Genomic DNA, 22,513 nt, shown 5'->3' with positions numbered 1-22,513 from the left:
CCATACCAGTGTAATTTTTCAGCCTTATTTGGGTTTCATTACAATCTTAGGATTTGTTTCAATGCTTTCAGATTATCAAATATTTCAACAGAAATCTTCAGTAGACTAGAAAACAAGTTTTCTTCCACTAGATAAACAACTGGACTAATAAGACCAAAAGACTTACAATATCCAGTCAGCACATAGCTATCCAGTGAAAATGGGCTAATTTGTTTTATCCCTTAGCTACAACTGAAACATTTGTCAGGACAAAAAAAAAATGAAAAAGCCTTTCTCATTCTGATATCTGTATACTAAACCTAGGACCCCATAAATTATCTATTAAAATAGAACCAGCTAATAAAACAATACATTTCCCACTAAGTTAGTGATTATTTGCATGAAAGATTACATACTTCACTGTGAATTTCCAACATGAATATCTACATAAGTAACCTTCACATAACAATGGCATCAACTGTATTGAAGAATTAGAACACTTTCATCCACTAAACCATTTAGAAATGCTCTACCAGGTTCATGCGCCAGTGTTAAGACCACATCTTCATGTACAGAAGACATACGAGAGGGCACCTTGGCTAGAATTCTGGAAGGTTGAGCATCTTGGTGAAACCACAGACCTCCCACGTATCCAGAGGGATTACAAATCCCACAGCATCTGAGACAAACATGGGCAGAGAAAAGGCTGGAGACTGTGGCAGAGGAGATGCCATGTTAGTTGCCTCAAGTCATTTTCGTCTAGTAAATGCTAAGGAACATCATCAGACTTCTGGTAGCTTTTAAAAAAGTTCAACATCTAGAATAGATTTGTGGGTTTCATCTTAATTCAGAGATGAAGCACAGAGTCTGCAAGCTCAAGCTCTTCAGCACATCTCTTCAGCTCCCACTTTAACAGGTAGACAGGGTTCTCTGGGGTGACAAACTTCACCTAAAAACTCATTTCTGCTTCCCAGCTGTAGCATCTGAAATCTTCTTTAAGGTATACATTGTTATCTACAGACAGGATAATGGATAGTTTGTCCCATGCCTAATCTATAAAAGGCTACATCTCTTCTGAATGCAGAAGACCTAACTCACTGGTTTTTTCATTCAAATATTCTGTTCTTCCTACTAATCCTTGTGTATTAAACTAATTCTTGTATTTATTTTATAACTTTGGTATTTTCTTCCGCCAGTTCCCTCTCAGCCATCTTGAAAACCTTCATCTCAAAATGCTGTCTCTGTCACTGCTACTAGCGGATGAAAGCCACAAAAAGATGAAAGAAAATTAATTATTACTTTGCAATTTGTTTACTCCGCACACTTGACAGCACTTTGTGTTTTGTCCATTACATTGTTCTGTTGAAGATGCACACCCTTCCTCAGACCCTGCAAGAGGCTGTTTGCCAGCAACAGTAAAGGTGAAGGCAGCAGGAGAGCACACAGAGAGAAAAGGCAGAGGAAAGGAGGGGAACAGAGGATGTTTAGTAGTTCTTCTCTTGGATCCACCCAAAAAAAACCCCCAACCTACATAAAATTTCATAAAAGTAGCTGAATAACTTTGTTAAAAACACAGTTACACTTTCTATTAATTGGTTGGCACAATGTTGGAAAATCTTACACCATTTAGTTCAGAACATGAGTGAGGACAGCATCCTATTGATATGTAAGAAAAAATAAATAATAAAAAAAGAAACCCCATCTTTTTCCAACTCTTCTCTGCCTTCCTTCATTTTATTTTTGGCCAAGTCTTTTTCATCATGTTACTGTTAGGCAATCCAGGCCAAAAAGAAAGGAGGGTTTTTGCAGGCTGTGAGGCAAGGCTGACTCATCTCCACCCAAACGCGTTCTCGGGGCCTCTGGCTCCCACGGCACCTGTCACCTGCTCCCACGCTGCAGCACCTCACACCAAAACTGCGCCGATGCTGCTGAGACACCCCAGCACGGGTGTGAAAGCAGGGCTACAACTCTCACTGGAACCCGTAAGTACAAGTCTTCAGATGCTTGATGACTTGGCAAATTAGAGAAGAAAAGGAGTACTTCCTACCACCCCCACACATTCACCTAAGCTAAGAAGAGTTAATACAACCTTAAGGCTTACAGTATTTTTTGCCTGTGTTGGAAATGCGATGGAAGCAGGCACAATGTAAGAGGTTTCCTAACAAATGCATATTTGAGATATTGGATCAATCAAAGTGGTAATAAGTGAATCCAGAGCAGAACAGAGTATAGCAGAAGTAAAAGGGACTGGAAGCTAAAGTGCTTTTAAATATACACTACTGTTCTTTTTTTTTTTCAATTTAGAAAGTTTATCCAAGCTCCTTCTTCTCTAACAGAGTATCTCAGAGATAAAGGAAGGTTAAACTGTCATCTTTTTAGTCTTTGAAACATTTACTGAAACCTGCTTAGTTATATACTTACATTGTTCTCAATACTAAATAGGAACTTAAAGCTAAAATGGACACAAATTTTTTTTATTAAATCTTTGATCATCCTTTTCTGTTTATATCTGTCAGAGTGGCAACACAGTGGGTTTTTTTTCATATTTTCTACTTATATTCTTTATGAAGAACATGTATGCCTTTTCTTTACTGCAAGTCACTTCAGATTAGAATGGCACAATGATAGTAATTGACATACTGACAATGTTTTAATTTGCTCTGTATTTCACTTCCACATTGTCCAAGATACTGCTATATAAAGACTCTTGGAGGGCTAATGCCACATACTTTTCTGATGTATTAAATCACCAAGAATAATTCCAGCCATCACAACCCAGAGGATCAAAAATTTATCTTCCCACAAACATCGTTAAACTGCAGCAGGACTTCAGACTTTCAGCTACTCACTAAAGGCACAGGTTGCCATTCCAAGCAGGTCATAGCCCATGCCCAAATTCTTCCCTTTGACCAAATCCTGCAAGGTGTTAAGGGCCTTTGTGATGGGAAAGTCAACGGAAATTCTGGGAAGGGAGCACTATGTAGCTTTTAAACACTGATGAAGTAAGTCAATTTATTCTCATGTTGAGGTTGTTGAATCTTCCTTTGTTTAGTCTAGTTCTATAAAAAGAACAATATTCATAAGCCTATCCCTAGAGATGGTTTCTGACATTTTTAAACAATTGTCTTAGCTGCCTGCAGCAGTTATCCTGCATTTCTCTAGGTGAACAAGGCAACTGACAGTATATACATCCTGCATAACCTCAGGCATTACATAATCTAATTATATCCCAGGATTATATATGCCAAGCAGACGGGCTGCAATGAAACACTGCAGTAGTCCTGCAGGCATTTGATATACACACTCAGAAATGAAAACTGTGCTACTTGGGATGACGGTCCAGGAACGCGCTTGTGTGTGCTGACGCTCAACAGCTGGCTCCAGGAATGACGTTCACCAAGATGAGTCAGGACTGACTGCTCAGGGAGGCTCCCAGACTGCGTTCTCCATCACAGCTGGCAGCAAACAGGTATGTGTTCCCAAAACAGCCTACCCATCTCTCCTGACTCCAGCACCTTGTGCCATGATCCTGTAGAGAAGGTGGCCAGAGGGAGAGGGGAAGCGAGCCAGAAGGACAGCCCGGACAAGGACGTTCTCCTGGGAGCAAGGAGTCACTGGGCCGACCCCCTTGTTCCCAGAAGTGCCCATGCACTTTGTTCTGCATATATACTGACCAAATGACTCTCCACTGCTGGGTCTGGACCCAGGACAGTTGCTTCCCCAGCAAGAGCTCCTCATCTTGGGCTGGAAGGCCACCTTCCTACCCATGCTGTCATGGCCCTCTGCAGTGCACCCTCGGCTGCTCCAGGTCTCATACCCCTTCCTGCCAAGCCACCTTGCTCCAACAGGAAGAAAGGGGGGTGCTGTACTTTTCAGACCCTCCTGCACCCTACCAGAGTCTGGCCGGGGGAACTGAATCCCATTTCCTATTTTCCTGTGAAGCTTTCTAGCCTGAGAGGTGCTTAACTTATTGGAAGTCATTTGGGTCTCTCCTTCTGGCCACATTTTCTGAATCGAAGCAATGATATCTCCATGCTGAACGAAAACCTGTCAGGGTTTGGTATTGACAAGTCCTTGAGGACATGCAGGGACAAGGATGTCAAATGGGCTTAGGGAATAGGTCTATCAACATTGAAGACAACAGCAGCCCTAGACACGAATGGCTGCAGAAGGCAGGTGCCCAACCCAGCCTTATTTCACTAGTAAAAGCACCCTAAAGTGAAGTGCTGTCAGTCATTCAGACTCAGTCATATGACTTCTCTTCAGTCACACACCAAAGGCCCAAGATTTCTTTTATCTGCTCTCGGTTTATCTGCCTTGTACTTCTTCATCTCAATAGATCGTGTTTTTAACAAAAAAGGAACAGAAAAATCATACTAGTTGGAAGAAATTTATTTTTTCACTTTTGGCCTGGAATTGCGTGTGTCAGACTGCAGCCCCAAATACAATTTAAAAATAAGAAGAGTGATGTGAGCAAGGTGTGTGGGCAACACAGCAGAGCTGCTTCTGCTCAGCCACGGACAGGGCACCACTCCCCAGACAGAGCTTACCCGGGGACAGCAACCTCCTGGCCTCCCACCAGTGCGTCCCCAGCTGCCACCACACGCTTGGCTGAAACAGCACTGGTGGAATCAGCATTGCCCTTGTGGAAAAAATTATGCATGCTTTTATCACTGTTTTGGCCCACCTTCTCCCAGTAGCTGGATAGAGCTTGCTCTCAGCTCTGGCCTGGCTCCTGTTTTGCCAACACTAAAAGTGGAAAGGGAGATGGGCCAGGAACTCGGAGAGACCGCCAAGCCCACCACCAAGTGGTGGCAGGTGGGGCATCTCCTCCATTCCCCCAGTATTACATGGCAGCCAGCCCACTTGTGTGGAAGGTGACTTGCCCCAGGGCTCAAGCGCAGCCAGAAGATCTTGCTCCGTTGCAGAAAGCCCAGGGCCCAGCGCTGCAGCAGCATTGACAAGGTACCAAAACACGAAACCGGGATTTCCATGGCATTGTCATCTCTCAATCAAGCAGTACTAATGTTAGGAAACGGACTTTCTTCAAAGGAAATGGCAGCCTGAAGAGTGTCAGAAATGAGAGCCCCTGCAGAGACACATCAAAACAAGCTTCTCCTGTAACTGTCTCGTGGGAGCAGTCTCTGAGCCTGACCTGGAAACATCTTAATCTACTGCCTGCCTTCCACTCTGTTCTCCTTATAAATTGAAAATTAATCTCCTGAGAAGAACACAGAACAGTACAGAAGCCCAATTAGCTATTATAAATATTTTAATTACAATTAATTATAATTGATCGATGTAGAAAACACTGAGCTTCTAGTGCCACATCTGGATGTATTTTATAGTGCCACATTACAGCTCCCTTTTCTGTACAGAGGCACATGATCCTGACAGTGGCTGGCTCAAGGCTGGCTTTGCTACGTCAAATGCCTCTGTGAGAGCTGTCCTTCCAAATCTCCTTGTATGTATTTAATCACAGTTACGTCAGCCCCGTGACAGTGCAGAATCACCACCACCAACATAGCACGAGCTGCTTCTGCTACGTTTGCATTCACAGGCACAGTCTGAGGTCTCAATTGGTTACCCCTGCATAGCCACGATGCACGTACAAAGAAACATTTTTTACTGTGACGGTGACAGAGCACAAGCACAGGTTGCCCAGTGGGGTTGAGGAGTCTCCATCCTTGCAGATATTCACAACCCGGCCAGACACAGCCTTGAGCAGCCTGCTGTAGCTGGCCCTGCTCTGAGCAGGGGGTTGGACTAGATGATCTTCAAGGTGCCCTCCAGCCTCAGTGATTCTATGATGAAGGCTGCAGGGCAATTAAGAACATGACAAGACTGGCTGCACAAATACAATTTTTTTTAAAAAAATCTAGCTAATATAAGCTATTTTAGGGAAGGCAAGAACCAGCATCATTTTTTCACAGGAGAAAAGCAGTTGCTCCATTCAGCCTGTCGCAGACAGTACTGCATACAGCCTTGCCTACCACGCAGTCATCTGCTCACACAACTTCTCTTTAAATGTAAACAGTGGGAACACGTTCGTCTGAGGACAATGTGAGCTCTGGGCCAGCTCGGCCAGCTCTCCAAAAGCAGAAGTAAGAGCTGCTGCCCAGGTGCACAGTGGATCACAGCACCCAGCCACAATCACTCAGAGGCATTTGGCCCGGCTCAAGGACCTCCAAAGAGAAGTCCCTTAACCAGCACTCACACCTGGTACGCTGCAGGCCAACAGCAGTCTCCATCGCCTTCTGGGTAGTTGCTAGTGACAGGCAACAGCGTGGAGCTGGGGACAATGCCAACAGAATTGAATTGATTGAAAGGCCACCCATGTACGGCTGAAAGTTTATCTAAGGCAACAAAACTGCAAGCAGATCAACTTCCACAGCATACTTGTGTTTCCTGGTGGCGATGATGAGGAACTGTAAATCTGCAGCCAGCATAGCATAGAAAGAATGGTTAATTAGTGGGATAACTTCATAATATAATTAACAGCTCCAAATTACATTTTAAGGAATGTTGATTTCAGTAAAACAATTTATCCAGCACATACAGGGCACTTCTAAAACAGAGCCTACAGAAGACCTGAAATTGTACAACTGATATTAAAATTGGTATCTTCTTCTAAGAAGCACCTCTTCCCTACATAGTTTTCTGTCTTTGACTGACAGTCATGGCTTGCCCAATGACTTCACTTTACAGCGCAAGACAGGAGCGTATCTCACAGACAGATATTTATATCTCTAGGAATACCAAATTCAGAACTGAAACGTGAATCACTTACTTCAAAAGATTTTAATTAATTAATATTAATTACACCCTGAAAGGAATACAGTTTAATCAGCTTAATGCCAAGTGATGGGTGAATTGACTAAGAAGTACACCACCAAGTGATTTACTGCAGTCACTGTGAGTGTGATATTATCAGCCTAGGAGCAACAGATAAGCCATCAGAAGTTCAGTGCTTTTCTTACTTCAGCTGATTCAAGGCATACATACCATCCCCATGGTCAAACAAAGATATCATAAATCATTATAGACCTTGATTTCATCTGAAACTGCAGAAAAAGTTTAAAATAACCCTTTGCCATACTTCCTTTACTGATTAAAATGCTAATACACAATCTTACATTTATAGCAGGAAGCAGGACAGAAATCCATCTGCCTGAGGCTACTGAAGAGTTTTCTGCACCCCTGAATGTCACTACTACAGCATCAACCTAATCACATGCAAGAAGCCAAGGACACACGAAAAGATGACCTATTCCAAATTATAATGTCAACTACCCTTTACTTAGAGGTACAGAAGGAACTGCACAAATACTTCAGGAGCGCCAGGAAAGAGAGTCCTTTAACTTAAGGACAGCGGATAGCTAATATCTCAGTGATAAAATTAGCTCCCTGAGCAAAACTTTCAGACTACTTGCATGCTTTCGATTTTAAACGTCTGTGGCTGAATCTGGCTCCATCGGGAGAGGTGCCAAAGCTCAACTTTAACCATTAACATTAGGACCCTTCCTGGTCTCCAGCCTAGTGCCCACTGCGGGGGTCAAAGGCGGCGAGCACCGCACTTTGAATCCAAGCAATCAGCCACTATTTTTTTTTCCCCCTACAAAAGCTCACCTTTTTTTTTTTTTTTTTTTTAAACCGTGGAAACACAACTTGCTACTTTTATGTCCCGGGTGGGTGCGTGCCTTATATTCCCTCCCCCGCCCGCAGCGCTCCTTGCCGAGCCGTGGGAGAGCGAGAGCGCGGCAGGGCCCGTCCCACGGCGCCAGCCCGGACCCCCGCCGCCAGCCCGTGGGGAGGCCGGGCCGGGGCCCCACGCGCGGTGCCGGCCGCCCCGCTCCGCGCCCGCGGAGGGCAGGCGAGCGGGCGCAGCCCCGCAGCAGCGGCGGGGCAACCGCGCATCCCCGCCCAGCCCACCTGGCCGCTCCACCTTTCCGAGAGCGGAGGCCCCGCGCAATTCCGGCGGGGGCAGACAGGAGGGATGGGGGGTACGTCCCGTCCTGCCCCGTCCCGTCCCCGCGCCTCCCCGGCAGAGTGTCCCGCGTGGGCACCGCGACGCGCAGCCGGCGGAGCCGCGCTCCACACCCCCCCCCCACTCCGCGTACTCACCGCGGCGGACACGGCGCTGAGCTCGGCGCTCAGCAGCAGCCCGAAGCCCAGCCAGAGCCGCATGCTGCCGCGCACCGCTCCGCGCCCGCGGTCCCTGGGAGGCGGGGCGCCGGCGGCTCAGTGTGGGGCTCCGCGGGGCCGGCCCCACATGCGCGCCTCTCCCCTCCGTGGCGGCCGCGGCGCCTGCAATGCCTCGGGGGCGAGGGACTCGCCGCGCCGTAACCGATGGGCGGCGGCAGCCCCCTCTCCTCCCCCCGGGCGGGGACCCTGGGAGGGCGCAACCTCGCCCGCGCCCGCTCCCCGCCGGCCGCAGTTCCTCCTCCTCCTCCTCCTCCTCCTCCCCGCCGCGGGTGGGTGGCGGGCCGGCGGCGGCGGCCGCGGAGGGGCGGGCGGAGGGGGGAGGCGCGCCGCTTCCTCGCCCCACACCACCGCTGCCGCCCGGGAGGGCAGGGCAGGGCGGCGCGGCGCGGCGGGCAACGGTGCGGAGCGGGCGCGGGGCTGGGCGGAGGAAGGGGCTGGGGCAAGGGCCGGGGCCGGGGCAAGGGCCGGGGCCGGGGCCGGGGGCGCGGGCGCTGGCTCTGCCCGGCCCGTCGGGGTCCGCGCCCCCGCGGGTGGCCGCGCACTGGCGGGACGCCGCCGCTCTCCGCTCCCCCGGATCACGCCCCCGCTCCCCCCGATCGGCCCCGCCGGTGGGGCCGCTCCCTGCCCCGGCAGCGGCGTCGCCGAGCGCGGGGTCCTCCGCCGGCGGGACCGGCGTTACGTGCGGGCTCTGCTCTGCCTTGCAGGGGCGGCCGTCCGGCGGGAGGAAGCCCCGAGCCGAGCCCCCGGGCAGGGAAGGAGCGAAAATGGACATCTCGCCGCTTCCCAGTGCGCGTGGTTTTATTTGTCAGTAAGTAATTCCGCTCGGCAGGCTTTTGGAAATAACTCTTTTAAAGTCGTACGATCACCTTTAACTGCAGAGTTCTATCACGTGCCTGGTTTGTGCTAGCCTAAAACAATATCGTGGTTATTCGCCTTTCCCTGCAGGGATCTGGGGCTTCTGCTGATCCTCATGGAAGTCGTGCTGTCAGCCGTCAAAGTGGATGCTGTAAGTAAAATGCCTTATGACTTTTACTGCGGAGAGAGAGGAGGAAAAAGCAGTTTCCTTGGTACCAGAAAGTGAGGAACTGCATTTTCCTTTGCCAGATGGCTTATCGTATCATTCCGTTAAAAGAAACAACCAACAAATCATCTCTGCAAGCCTTACAGATTACTGCCTTCAACAAAATGATGTTTAGCAGAGAACTGTAAGGCTTCGGTGTCATGTTGTTTGAAGTCTTCCACCGTTACTTTTGCTCAGATTGGGTAATTTGTTAAAGCAATAGTGAAGCAAGCCCCCCAGCTTCTTCATTTTTGTAAGAAAAGCACCAAAAATGCAGTGCTATACCAGGGAGTACTTTGGAGAAGTTAACCTGCAAATAAAGTATCTTCAGTTAAGTACAGACCTCATCTGAGGACTTATCTATGTCTTATTCTTACAAATCAGAGGCATGTTTATAAATAAGTTGTTTAAATTAGATTGTTAAATCCAAGGATAGGTAAGTTTGGTGCTATATAGGTGGTTGGATGCTAGGTGTTGACATAAACAGAAGTTATTAAACTCATGGGTCATTGTCACAAGGATGTGGAAGAAGTGAGATAACGTATATGGGAGTGCCACATTTGCCTGTTACAAAGCTTGGTGAATTTAATAGAAAGATTGTCATTAATGTGAGTAGACTTTGGATCAGGCCTGAATAGTAGACTGAAAGGTTGCAGAGACTTGGCTTGTGGCTGCATTTCTCAGCCACCAACTGTGGGTCATGTGCAAGTGGGACCTTGATTACATTTTTTCGAAAGCTATCCTACTTATATTTTAATCCTACTGTCTGCAACTTTCAGCCCTTTTTTATGACTTTGCACTCCTTATAGATCCTGATGTGGTTACATCTTTGTCGTGAGATGGCATAACATATTAAGGAATGGGAAATACTCGGGCTTTTGCAGCAGGTGTTGCAACACACGATAATTTTGCCCTCAAGCTGCAGGTGACACGTAGAGCTTGGCCGTTGGTCTGCGTGACTGGTTGGTCTCCCCTCATTGTGGCTGAGCAAGAGGTGACAGGCTGGGGACCCACAGCCCCATGGGAAGGGATATGAGCAAGGGCCTCAAGTGTCACGTGCTACTTTTCTTTGCCATGTTTTGATAGAAACATCTTTCTGCTGAGCAGCGGTAAATGGATGATAATATTACCACGCGCTATTGAAACCAGAGCAGGCTGGTGATAATGCAAGTGTTTTAGGCCCAGTAATGGAATCACTGGGATCAGTTGACATAAAAAGGCAGCGTTTGTGGTATGACTCTTCTTTTTATGAAGTTGCGCTGTAGAGTGCGTAGCGTGATACCTGAGCTTTAGCTGTAGCATGGTCTAATTCATTCTCCTTCGTGTTCTTGCTTGTAGACTGCAGGCTGAGGCATTAACATAGCGGTACACCAAAGAGGTGTTCCAGCTACTTCAGGTAGTGGATGCAGTCAGGTCATGGCTGCTTGGATCTCCACATGCTGGTTTTCCCAGAGTATCTTGGAAGAGTAGATTGGCCTGCTTGGAGGACTAACTTCCCAGATTTAACCATTCATTCCTAAAGGGGTGGCTCCATAGGAGATGAAACACCCCAGTGAATGTGAATGAGGAAGTTCGGTCATGAAAAATTAGAGCTGCATTGCCACCAAAATATTTATCCAATTTTCCACCCGTATGCCACTCCCTTCCTTTGGCCACCACAGGTCCTTCTGTAGTCGTGTGGTGAACTGAACTGGAAAATGACTTGTTTAAACTAATCGGTACCCCAAAAGAGAAGAGGGGTGAGAGCTAACTTTAGCCTGGATCAGATCACCACTTGTATTCATAGAAACTTGGGCTGGCATGGGACTGGGAGCAGGCGGCTGGGGGTGGGAGGAGGGGTGGGCTTGCTCCTTGCAGTGACAGCTCTGGTCGAGCGTGCTTGCAAAGTGACCAAGAAGGTGTGTGTGGGAAGCAGCAGCACCTGAGTAATTGCAGGTGGGCTGCTGGCAGTCATATTCTTTATATTGTAATCCTGCTTGACACATTGAATCTTCTACTATTTGTTACACAGATTAATGTGCTAATGTTATGAAGTGTTTTATTAGCTTGGATTAAAAAAACTGCTATCAATTATTGAAGTCTGGGGGACCAGATCTTAAAAGTCATGGATCTGCATGTAATGAGACAAGCAGAGCTGATGAGTTTGACAGCCACATATCTGTGAATGAGTTACAGCTGCTGAAGTGCTGTTGAATTGAGTGAAATTGCGCATCAGAAGAAACTAGAATGAGATTAAGGAGAAAGCCAGGAAGGAGGGAGAGAGAAAGAGGGGAACTCAGAGCATTTGACTGGCTGTCTTGCCTGGCAGGCTGCTTCTAGATGTTAGGGAGACGGATGTTTCTCAGCAGAGAAAGGAATGAGAGGAAGAAGAAGAATGTTTAGGATATCTGAGGACTGGGGAAGAAGTCGTGTCTCTGGCAAGAGGAGGGGATGCTGGTTGCACGCTTGAAGAGAACTAAGGAAGAGGAGTCCCTGAATGGAAATATTGGGAGAGACAGCCAAATGGAGTGGATCAGGCCCCAGTTACCTTTAGCACTCTTTGGCATACACTGGCTGGTGATGTTAAAAGCCTCAAATAACTTTGGAACTACTCTAAATTGTAGATTTAAGAATTGATGTGGCTTAAATAAATAAATTGTGTTAATTACCCAAAGTTTAGCCAAGTTTGCAGATTTCTTCTCCCTCTTTCTGTCCCTTCAAATATATTGCATCCAAAATACAATTCTTGGATTTTTTTTCTTTTCAGAGAGAACGTATCTTCTGCTAATCCTGGTTTTTTTTTTTTGTCTTTCCCAAAGCACACTTCTTCCTAAGTAGTTTTGTAACATTCGATTATTTTATTGGTGCCCCCTCAGTATGTGTTTTAGACTGTCCCTAATGAAAATTGCTTTTTTTTTTCCCCCAAGCTGTATTTTGGTGAGAGCAATGGAATGACAGCAAAGGGAATGACTGTCAGATAAAAGAAAGAACATGGAGAGAGAATAGGTTAGGATAACATTAGCAAAAATAAGTGCAAGTAACAGATCACAACTGACATTTAAAAAAGAGAACATCTATAGATATATAGATTTATATAGAAAGAAAACAGAGTCAAAGTAGTTCATGAGATATAATTCACTTGACTTCTGTGACATTGTAAGGGAATGTATTAGGGGGAATGTCATCAAAGGGCAGAAGCAACAATCCTTTAAAAGAGAGGATAAAACCAACAGTACTATGTACTTCTTCCTATCATCGACTTCATAGTGAAATTAGATTGCTGACATGGGTGCCTAAGTTACTGCTCTAAGTTAAAATGTGTCGATGCTCTGTGGCTATCTTACATCCAGGTTTTCCCGGATGTGTCCTGTTTTATTCCATATGGAAACTTTTGTCTGGTTGAAACAGGAGGACTTTTTATGTTAAGCCAGGATTTCCAGGCTGAAAGAAGACAGGGTGGAGTAATCACTTGGCCCATCCTGCTGGGCATGTCCACTGTGAATGTATGCACTAGGATCACAGGGTGCAAAATGTAATAGTGCATGCATCCTGCCCAGGTCATCTAGGAATGAGTCGTCAATCTGACATATTGATTTCTTCTGCCATGTTAATTAGTGCATGGAAAGTGAATGCATCTCTTCCTGGAAATACCAGACTCCCTACCTGTTCAGTGCTTCAGAAATAGCTCTGCCTAGGAGATCCCCCAAAAAGAAACATCACGATCCATTTTAGAACAACTTTATTTGAGGCATTTCCACACTGGCAGACATGGTTTATTTATGGCTGTTTAAATAAGTGTATAGCTTGGCTCATCTTTGAGTAAGAGTGGTGTTCCATAAGAAAATCGACAGAATAATGATACCTTGCAAAAAAACGGCATTTTGGGGAGCCTCCCAGCATATATGATCACTTGATTCAAAATTTCTTTGAACCACGAAACTATTATTGGGTAGTTCAGAGAGGATTCTTTCTATGTTCAGTCATGGAACTGTGAAGAAGGGGCAGCTCTGTTACAGAACTATGAAAAGTCCTGAGTGAAGGAGGTGGCATCCCAGCAGCTACATAAGGCAAACCCCCTCGCTTTCACCGACACCAGCAGCCATGCCTTGATCTGGCAGTGGTGTTTCCATGATGAGGGTCACAGTGTGCATCATGCTGTAGATGGGCAGCAGGATGGCTGCCCAAGTGGGATTTTTGTTTTTTCTTTTATCAGAGACAGGATTTCACCTGTCAGCATCGTATGATGTCAGGCAGACCACCACACTCACTGCACGTATTTCATACATGCAAATGCAGTTATGGTCCATAGCTTTGAATTTTTTATTTCTGCTCCTTTCTTTCTTGTATGCTGCCTGCTCTACTCTGCAGTAAGAGGGTCTCCTTAAATGTCTCTTTCCATTGTTATTCCTTACATTCTTCCTTGAAATTATTTTTTGCTGCCATGCCTATGAAACCAATACGCATCCTAATTTCTTATTAATTAATCATTGTTCCTAGGATGATTTCTTTAAAAGCCACTTCTGCTATGTCTGTGTGGATTAAATTAGAGAAACTATTCTTTGTATACAGTCATTTCCTAACACTGATTCAAGTTATTTATTCAAGGACCAAAGACAGGTTACACCAAAAGCAATATATTGTGTCTCCCTGGAGTCAGCGATGAGGAGGAGGAGGTTCTCGTGCATGTCCGTGTTCTTTGATCTCTCAGTGCAAAGCCACACATAGATTCTTTATTCACTTTCTTCTTGTGAGTAGATCAGAAGCATGCTCAATGAATGTCTGCAGTAATATATTCAGAGTACTTCTGGGTTTTAGAGTTATTAAATGGCATATCATATAGCCATGCTGCATTTGGTAAGAGAAGAGACAGTTCTGTCAGCTTTCCATATTTCTCAGAGGTTAAAATGTTGATATTGAGAGACAAGAACCCTGACAAGTTAAACTATAATGGAATAAAATGATCTTGTTATTTTTGTCACCTTACTGTGAAAGTAGCTGAAGCACTTTCAAAAATTCAGCATCGCTTTTCCTTGAGCTTTTAAAGTAGCACATCTGGGATTTATTTTGTAGTAATTGCACCACAGGAAGTCTTTATGCATTATGGTACTAAACCTACCATGTATTTTTAAAATTTAGTGCAAAAAATTATTTATAAGTCCAAACAGATTTGCCTTACCCGAAATGTAAAGCTGCATTGTGGCTTATTCAGTTATAGTATAATAAGCAAACACATTTGTTATAAATATTTTAATTCAGTAGTTCAGAGCATAGTCTGTATTAGTGGATCTTTTTTTCTTTTTGCAGTAATGAATTTCTTGTCTGAGACCAGACTATTCTTTGTTAGCTCTTTGCTTTTGTTTTTCCAAGCCAAAAGTTGGTCAAGGAGTGGAACATTCTTCATATTGTATTATACCGATCCAAGATCTTGGGAGAGTTCAAAATTAATTTAGTAGCTTACAGTTGCGATATCTTTGCTTGCCAAAGAAGGCAGCTTATCTTCTCTAACCTCTTCTCCCTTAGGAAACTAATGGCTTGCGCTATCTGCAGTACCTTGTTTGCTCCTAAGGAGCAAAAAGCACCGTGAAATTTGCAGTATTTCCTGATGTTTATCAATGGTTATTTTCTTTAAAATGGCAGCAGCTGGTTGACAGCAGCAGTTGACTCAGATCACAGTGAAAGTATGTGATTTTTATCATGCAAACATTTCTGAGTGACTAAGGACCAACATTGTTGATTTTCACGTGCCCTTTTTTGTTCATTTGGAAGCTGAAGGTGCTGATGTGAATCGTGACCATGCAAGGGTAGCTCCTTGTCTTCAGACCCTAGAAACAATGTGTAGCAAGGGAAGAGCTCTTCTGGAGAAGTCAATAAGCAAACTTGCATTTGCATGAGTAATTGCACATACTTCAGCTCAATCATGTTTTTGCAGCACAGATCCGCCTCTTCAACAGTTAGCAGTGTTTCAGGAGGCTACTGCATTTTCTGAACACACATGTTTCAGTCTTTACATCCTGGGAACGAGGGGAGATGCGGACGTGGTTTTCACAGCGGCAGCATGGGGAGCTCGAGGATAGGGAGGTGGGCAGGGCCCTGACCCTCCTGGCACATCCCTGCAGCACCCAACGTGTCCACGGGTGCTCACCAGGGTCAGACACGACCTTGGAGGTCTGGGAAGGGCCATGGGGATGGGGACAGGCCAAGACCAGGCTGGGACATCAGCCCACAGGTGGAGGTCAGGGGGACCCATGGCCGGGCACAGGCATGGCTGACCCCAAGCTGCTGGCAGGCCGAGGGGGAAGCCCCACTTCTCACAGCCTTTTTCCCACACAGCTCATTTCACACCGCTCTGTGAGGGCAGGCTGCACAGCTGCACCAGGAGCTGGCCCTGTGCCCGGGTGGCCGGCCCTGGGGCTCCCTGGGGCAGGATGGGACAGGACAGGATGGGGCAGCGGGGCTCAAGGTGCTGCCGGCGGCGGAGGTGGCTGCAGGTCCCACTGCAGCCCAGCCGGCCGGTGGGGAGGGTGGGGGTCAGGAAATGTGTGTGCTGGAAAAGCAGATGTGCAAGTTTGAATTTCGGTGGAAATTTTAGGGAAATTAGCATGTTTTAGGAGGGCCAGGACAGGATTTCAAAATTGACCAGAGCCTTCTGCATGAATTGGAAGGGCAGCATTATTTGGGGTTTTTTTCTCCTGACAGAGCAGACGTTCCTCAAAAAAGGACTTTTTGTCAAGGAAAAAAAAGGAGTTTCAACATAAATTTACCAATTCGTTCTATTTTTATTTTAGACATGCGAGATCAGAAGAACATTTAGATCAGATCAGTTACCAAGGATGTACTGGGATATTTCAGACGTCCTATTTATTCATAAATGATCCCAACCTTTATTTTGAAGTAGCTTTCTGAAGTCAGCAAGTAAAGATCATTCAGATAAATAGGGCTTGGCTTATTTTTGGCAGGTCTTAGCTGCAGATCGTGCCCACACCTCCCCTCACCATTGGTTGATGGAGCCAAGTAATAAATTCTTTATTCCAACTGTACTTTGCCTTTATATTTCACAAGGCTTTTAAAGGTTCTTTGCTGGTCAAAATTACCTTCTGACTGCATAATCAGGCTGTATACAAAAAAGGGATGTCAGGCAAAGTGAAATATTTTGGATACAGCACAAGCCCTTCCATTTGTCCTGTTCTGCAAATGGGTTCCTTGGCTTTGTTTTGTTTTTCTTCTTTTTGTTTGTGTCATTAGAAAACAACTAACTGCCTCAGGTTTAAGTTCGCGAGTCTTTACGTCCAACACGGCTCCTGGAGCTTGTGTACCGGCCATCGCTGCCCGGCGTGGCAGGCAGAGCAGCGCAGCTGCCCTCCTGCCCATCCTTGGGAGGCCGCAGCTCCTGGCCTGGCGGGAGCCTGACCCCCTCGCTGCACGCCCTGGCCTCCTGCAGAAACACAGGCTTGGAAACAAACCCGCTCTTCATCAGGGACAAAAAAAAAAAAAAAAGAAAAAGAAAAAAGAACAAAAAGCATCTGTACAAACCGGCGATTCGCTGCCTGTACTGCGGGAGTCTCCGTCTTCAGGTCCTGCCCACGCTTGCTGCGCCTTGCAGCCGTGAGGAGCAGAATTGTTTCTTAAGGTAGGGGCAGGAAACTGGGAAAGCTTAGCAGGCTTTCCCCGTCGCTCTCGTGTGTGCCTCGCTCTCAGCACAGCGTTGGCTCCTACTGCTCCGCCTGTGCAATCCCCGGGCATGCTGCAAACAGATGAGGAAAGGCATTTTTACATTCAAGCTGTAGCCTCGCTGACCCTGTGTAATTGACGTTCAGCCACCTGGTCCGAGTCTCACGGCACCCCGAACACATGTGCGGAGACCCTGGGGAGCAACTCCAGGAGGAGAGTGGAGTTGCTCATCAGGGCTGCTGGCGTGTCCAGGGCTGAGCGCAGCGAAGGGAGTGGGCAGAAAGGAATGCCGCTCCCGCACAGGGCTGGGAATAGCTGCTGGGGCCGCGGAGCATGGGAAGCCTACATATCTCCCTGAGCCAGCAGCCAGAGAAATGGTCTGCTGGAAACAGCCCAAATGTCTCTGCATGACACTTGGAAAATCTTAAGTGACGCTGGCTGGAAGAAGGAAATGAATGGGGAAATGTAAGCATTTCTCTTGTGGTGTGGGGCTGAAGCTGGGTTTTCCCCAGGTGCTTTGCAGGTGTGTGGTAAGAGTAGGTAGAAAGGCATAGGTAGAAATTTGCCCAAATCTTCTGTCCTCTGTATGTGCCCACAAGGTAGCCAGCACATCTGTTACCTCTTAACTCACTAAAGTCCATGGGCTGCTTCCTCTCTGGCTGTGTCCCTTACAGTAACCACAAAGTCCCAGGTGTATTCTCTGCCGTCGTGGTCAACTGGCACAGTCTGTCCATGTCCATAACTGTAATTAGCCTTGCTAATTAGCCTCCTTAGTTTCCAAAACAGGGTGGCCCCTTAGAGACTGCCCATGGTCCTTACATTATGCCGACTCCTGGACCATGCTCAAAAATGTCTTTGCTGAAGCAAAGCAAGCAAAAGCTTCCTAGCCCAAGCAACAGGCATGCACAGGACCTTTCTGACAGCAAAACAGTACAGACAGTCAAGCTGCGGGGCATGGGGCTACTTAATATATCAATGTAGATATGGAGCATGGGTGCCTCAGACAGTGACAGATTAATTGACTGGAAATCAGGGCCCACACTCATTTCTCACATGCATCAGTGTATTAAACAGCTTTACGTGAGTAGGGATGAAATAGAACTGAGCTGTTTTATGGTGAGGTGCAGAAAATGTCGGCGTTCTGAATACTTGCGGCTTGCTTTGCAATGGTATTGCTATTTCGCCCACTCAAATAGGAGATTTATGCCAAGGAAAACCAAAACCCCTCCTGATAGTTTTGTTTTAAGCTTCATGTGATGTTTCATGGCATTATCATGCCCTATTTGTTGATATCTACATCATGTAAGTAAAATAAAGGACAAAAATAAGCATGCAAATAGGTGTAAATGGCAACAGGCCTCAAATCAAGTTGCAAAAGCAGAGGCATCAAGAAAAACATTCACTAGTCCTCTTTGTCATGCCTAAGTGTTAGGAAAAGTAGTCCTTCCCAAGGAAAGGACAGTGACTAGAGTATGTAGCACTTGGCCACATGCTCGCTTTCTGGTGGCTGTTGCTGCACTTCCCAGCTGCACTTTGATCTGTTCTTGGAGAGTATGAACACTGCAGTGCATCTCCTTCAGCTGCCCCCCTCTCCTGAGAGAACTACCTGGAGTGGTCAGATGTGGGGAATGGCAAAAGTGTACTCTTTTACCTTCTGGTTTTAGAATAAAGCCAAGGATGGGTGGGTAGTAGAAGGTAAGGAGTTTAATTGTCCTCATCTGCTGTGAACTGGGGTTTATCTGTTGTCAGTCATGCAATGGCAGCTTCCAGTCCAAATCTCTTTCTTACTTTTCTATTCCAGTCCTTGCCTGTGGCAACAGTTTTGATTCGTCTGGCAGATCACAGCCGCTCTACCTTATCTATGAAGCTATTAATATTGCTTTTAAAAAAAACCTAACAAAAGTATTTTATAAGGTAGTCTGTTTAGCTTTAGCCCCAGCCACAGGGGATAGGGGGAGGACTTCTTGGGACTCCATCCTTTCAGTGACCCAGGGACTAAGGGGATCAGTACCTATTTCCGATGAATAAACAGACTTAAACTCATAGGGTGTGAAATATGGTACTATTTTCACATATCAAACTATCTATTACTAAATCCCTTCCAAGGGATTATTATCTAAATAAATTTATATGGCCGACGGACTAGGGAACAATCTGGAAAAAAATGAGATTTTTCTTTAACATTGATTTCCTTTTATGAATTTATGCCATCAAATTAACATCCAGACATCTTACACCATCCGTCCAATGTGTGCTCTGACCAATACTGATCTGATTATTTCTCTATGTAAGAGGGAAAATGTTAAACTCTCTTTGTTGTTACTCGTTCATAATATTCCTGTTTGTGCCTTCAAGGGGATAAGATAGTAGCCATTCTTCATAACGTATGTTCTATAATCTGAGATGTTAGAGAACTTCAAGAAAATGTTACCTCTGCTTTCACAACTCCAATCTCTTGCTTAAGGTTTGTATTGTCCCTTAGGGACACAGTACTACATAGGATCACCATTGAGTAGATTGGTGATTAGTAAGGTAGCTTGAGGCTGGATCATAAATCACTTTGAAGACTGGGACTGTAGTCTTGAATTTGTCTGAGTAAGGAATCCCTGCAAGCCCTACAGCAACATGCTTGCATGATCCTGCGCTGCTTAATAGGTATGCAGGACTTCATGCTTTGCACCAACTGGTCTTTTGTTTTTTTTTTTTTGCCAAGGAAAAACATACAGCAGTTACTATGACCAAATCAGAGACAGTCAGAAACATCGTACTGGCATGTTGGGAGCTCTTTGTGTATAGAATCCAGTTTCCATGAGGTGGACTCCAGGCTTGTCAGCTGCTTCATTGGAAGTATACCATCTCAGATTAGGGATGATGTAATTTTTACTACTTCTTCAAGGTATTTAATTTTCATTTAATGTGATTTCCATGTTAGTCATGTATCATTCACTGTCTTACGTAAAGCCAGTAACATGTGTAAACAAGGAGAGAGGAACTGAAGTACAGACATCATTTGTTATGAATGAGAGACGGAGATCCACCCCGGCCATGTACTCTTAGCCTTGAGACTACCAATCTTTCATTAGGCTTTTAAAAAAATGTTTCATTAAGACAAGGACAATTAACTTCACAGAATAGTATAAGTAATTTGGTGAGATTAAAGCCCATCCTTCTCAGGAGATAAAGGGATATGAAAATGCCCATGCCAAGCAGTTTCACTACTTACCCTGCAGACATAGTCTGTAGAGAGATTACAGTGCTGCGTGCGGATAATGGGCAACCCCATGGTAATGCATTCATCTGTGCAGAAATGTCAAGTTCCCAAACCCATTTATGTACATCGAGAAGAAACAGATTTTTTTTATTTAAAGAGGAACAGAGACTGTCCTAAGACTATTCAACTCTCAAGATCCTCTACTGTTTGCAGCTTTTCTGTAAACATAAATTTATTCTTTTCTGTGAGGAAAGTCCTATTCCTCAGTAGCTGAGAAGCCAGGCCTGGGACCATTCTGTTGTCTTTTTGTGGTCTGATTGCCCTGAAGGTGTTTCAGCTGCAGAAATCTTGCTGTTCAATCTCAGAATTTCTGCTGTATCTCCCTACTTCCAAGTTTGCCCACTGTCAAAAGAGAGTACTGTTTTCCTACAAAAGGACATAGGAAAATGGTGAATTAAAAGTGCAAGGTTGTTGCTTGCTTTTTTCTTTCTTTTTTGGATGAAAGACCAACTCAGTCTTGCCATAGCTTGAAGAAATTTCCTTTTTTCTGGCACTTCAGAACCGAATGTAATTTTAGATAGTCTGGTTAGCCTTTGCAGAGAGTCTGGTTAGTAACGTCAGCTGTCCCTTGCGTCTTTCAAATGAGCAATGTACACAAAGACAGTGTTCCAGAGCACAAGCAGGAAAGACTTCTGACCTTTTGATCTGATGATCTGTTCCCAAAATCTCTGCATGTCCAAAAGCAGCAAGACAAATACCAGAAAACTTGGAGACCTGAGGAAAGGGGAAGCTCCAGCATTTCACAAGCAGAAGCAGAGAGCAGCTCCCGAAGGGGTGCAGCTGCAGGACAGAGCTCACAACCTGTGGGAGACCTGGAAACACTGGCCACTGTAGACCCACGCAGCTCTTTTCTTTCATGCATGGGTGCCAAACTGTCCATCAGCTTCTGCAACAGCAGAGTCACATGGACTGACTTAAAACGTAACCCCAACATGAGAGCTGTAGTTGACTAACTAGGGAGCGCAAGCAAGTCAGGACTCATTGCCTGTCCATCCCCATGGTGTTGGTCTTCCTGCAGCCATGGTGCAGGTGAGCCATGCCCCAGTCTGCGAGACGCAGAAGGTGTGTATTGCCTGGCCAAGCATATGGGGGAGAGGGAACTCATTCTCACTGTTAGCATACAAGCAGGCTGTTAACCATTTTCCCCTCCTTAGCATTCAGTACAGACATCCATGCTGCAGTTGCATTACATTATCTGTAACACCTCTCAACTTTGAAAATAACAAGGACAGAAATGTTACATCCATCCACACTCACAGTAGCGTGCTATTGCCTGCTGATTTCCATCACTACAGGTTACTGAGCTGGCTGCCTTGCCAAGATAAAAGTTACTTTCAGTAAGCCCTGTGTTTCTGCAGCTATCTTTCCTAATGAATTTCTCTACCAAGTTTTACAAACACACTTCAACCCAGGCTACTCAGGCCTGATACAGTATCCAAGGTGGATCATTTGAAACTAGGTTTTTGAATCTCTGTGCTGTATTTCCTACCTGCTGCATTGGATTCTGTCTAATTATTAAGAACATGTGACCAATTGCTTTGACTCTAAATAACTAAGGCTGAAGAACACAATACTTTCCTGGCTTAACTGTTTTGTAATGATTAACTGCAGTGTTATGAGAGCCATTTCGTGCCACCAGCTTTTAAGCAGAACAGCATGTTGTCTTCAACAGAAAATTCTAATTTAAGTTGGTGCTATCAGATGGTCTAATGTTTTCAGTCAGTTTTTAAAGTGAGATTGCAGCATATTTGTAGAAACCCCCTTTAAAGCAATGGATTTCAGCACACTTTGGGTCAGGCCATAAGCATTTGAACTTTTCTGTTGGTTGCTGGGAGATGCAGCAGAACACAATAGGTTTGACTGAATTTAATTTTCAGGGTAACAATTAATAGAAATGCTGCCTGTGTGTGCTGACAGTGGGGTTTCATGTTAATCGTTAACTGAAGTCCTGCTTTCCAAGCCTCCCATAGGTAATAATGAGTGACTTAACGTTACATACATCTTTTGGCTTTCCTGGTTTTGTAGTTGTATGTCATATGTCTCTGTCTGAGCTGAGAAATGTTTTACTATAAGCAGGTTCAATTTTTAATTTCTAGGAACCAGAAGTTCAGGATAGGGTCCTGGAAGAGTGAGTCGGAATATGTCCCCAAACTGGTCACCTACATTTGTTATCAACCAGTGAAGTTATGTCTGGAGTTTGACTTAAATAATGATCATTCAAGCAGCCAGCTGGGAATTTTATTCATTTCGATCCTATGACACTCCACCATATTGCACTTTCTAATGTAAGACTTACAGCACTAAACTGTTAGGTCTCTTATCTCTCATCTGCAATCCTTGCCTATCATCAG

General features: G+C 45.4%; 2 protein-coding genes across 3 annotated transcripts in view; one reads left to right on the top strand and one right to left on the bottom strand.

Annotated features, from left to right (window-relative positions):
• The window catches only part of COL4A1 (collagen type IV alpha 1 chain), a 131,284-nt gene extending 122,881 nt beyond the window's left edge, over positions 1 to 8,403 (bottom strand). Inside the window, exon 1 of the mRNA XM_074815317.1 lies at positions 8,104 to 8,403. Coding sequence (XP_074671418.1) covers positions 8,104 to 8,166 — 63 coding nt within the window. The 5' untranslated portion in view covers positions 8,167 to 8,403. The remainder of the gene's footprint in view (positions 1 to 8,103) is intronic.
• An 87-nt stretch (positions 8,404 to 8,490) lies between these two features.
• COL4A2 (collagen type IV alpha 2 chain) overlaps positions 8,491 to 22,513 on the top strand; it is a 146,272-nt gene continuing 132,249 nt past the window's right edge. Inside the window, exons 1-3 of one of the 2 annotated variants that reach the window (XM_074815315.1) lie at positions 8,491 to 8,582; positions 8,889 to 8,992; positions 9,130 to 9,190. In XM_074815315.1, coding sequence (XP_074671416.1) covers positions 8,949 to 8,992; positions 9,130 to 9,190 — 105 coding nt within the window. In that variant the 5' untranslated portion in view covers positions 8,491 to 8,582; positions 8,889 to 8,948. Of the gene's footprint in view, positions 8,583 to 8,719; positions 8,993 to 9,129; positions 9,191 to 22,513 lie in introns of those variants that run through there. The other variant, XM_074815316.1, reaches the window with a different exon arrangement.

The sequence above is a fragment of the Strix aluco genome, chromosome 2, assembly GCF_031877795.1.
Source record: "Strix aluco isolate bStrAlu1 chromosome 2, bStrAlu1.hap1, whole genome shotgun sequence".
Taxonomy (NCBI): Eukaryota; Metazoa; Chordata; class Aves; order Strigiformes; family Strigidae; genus Strix; species Strix aluco.
The sequence above is the reverse complement of the archived record's forward strand: the minus strand, read 5'-3'. Positions and strand labels throughout refer to the sequence as shown.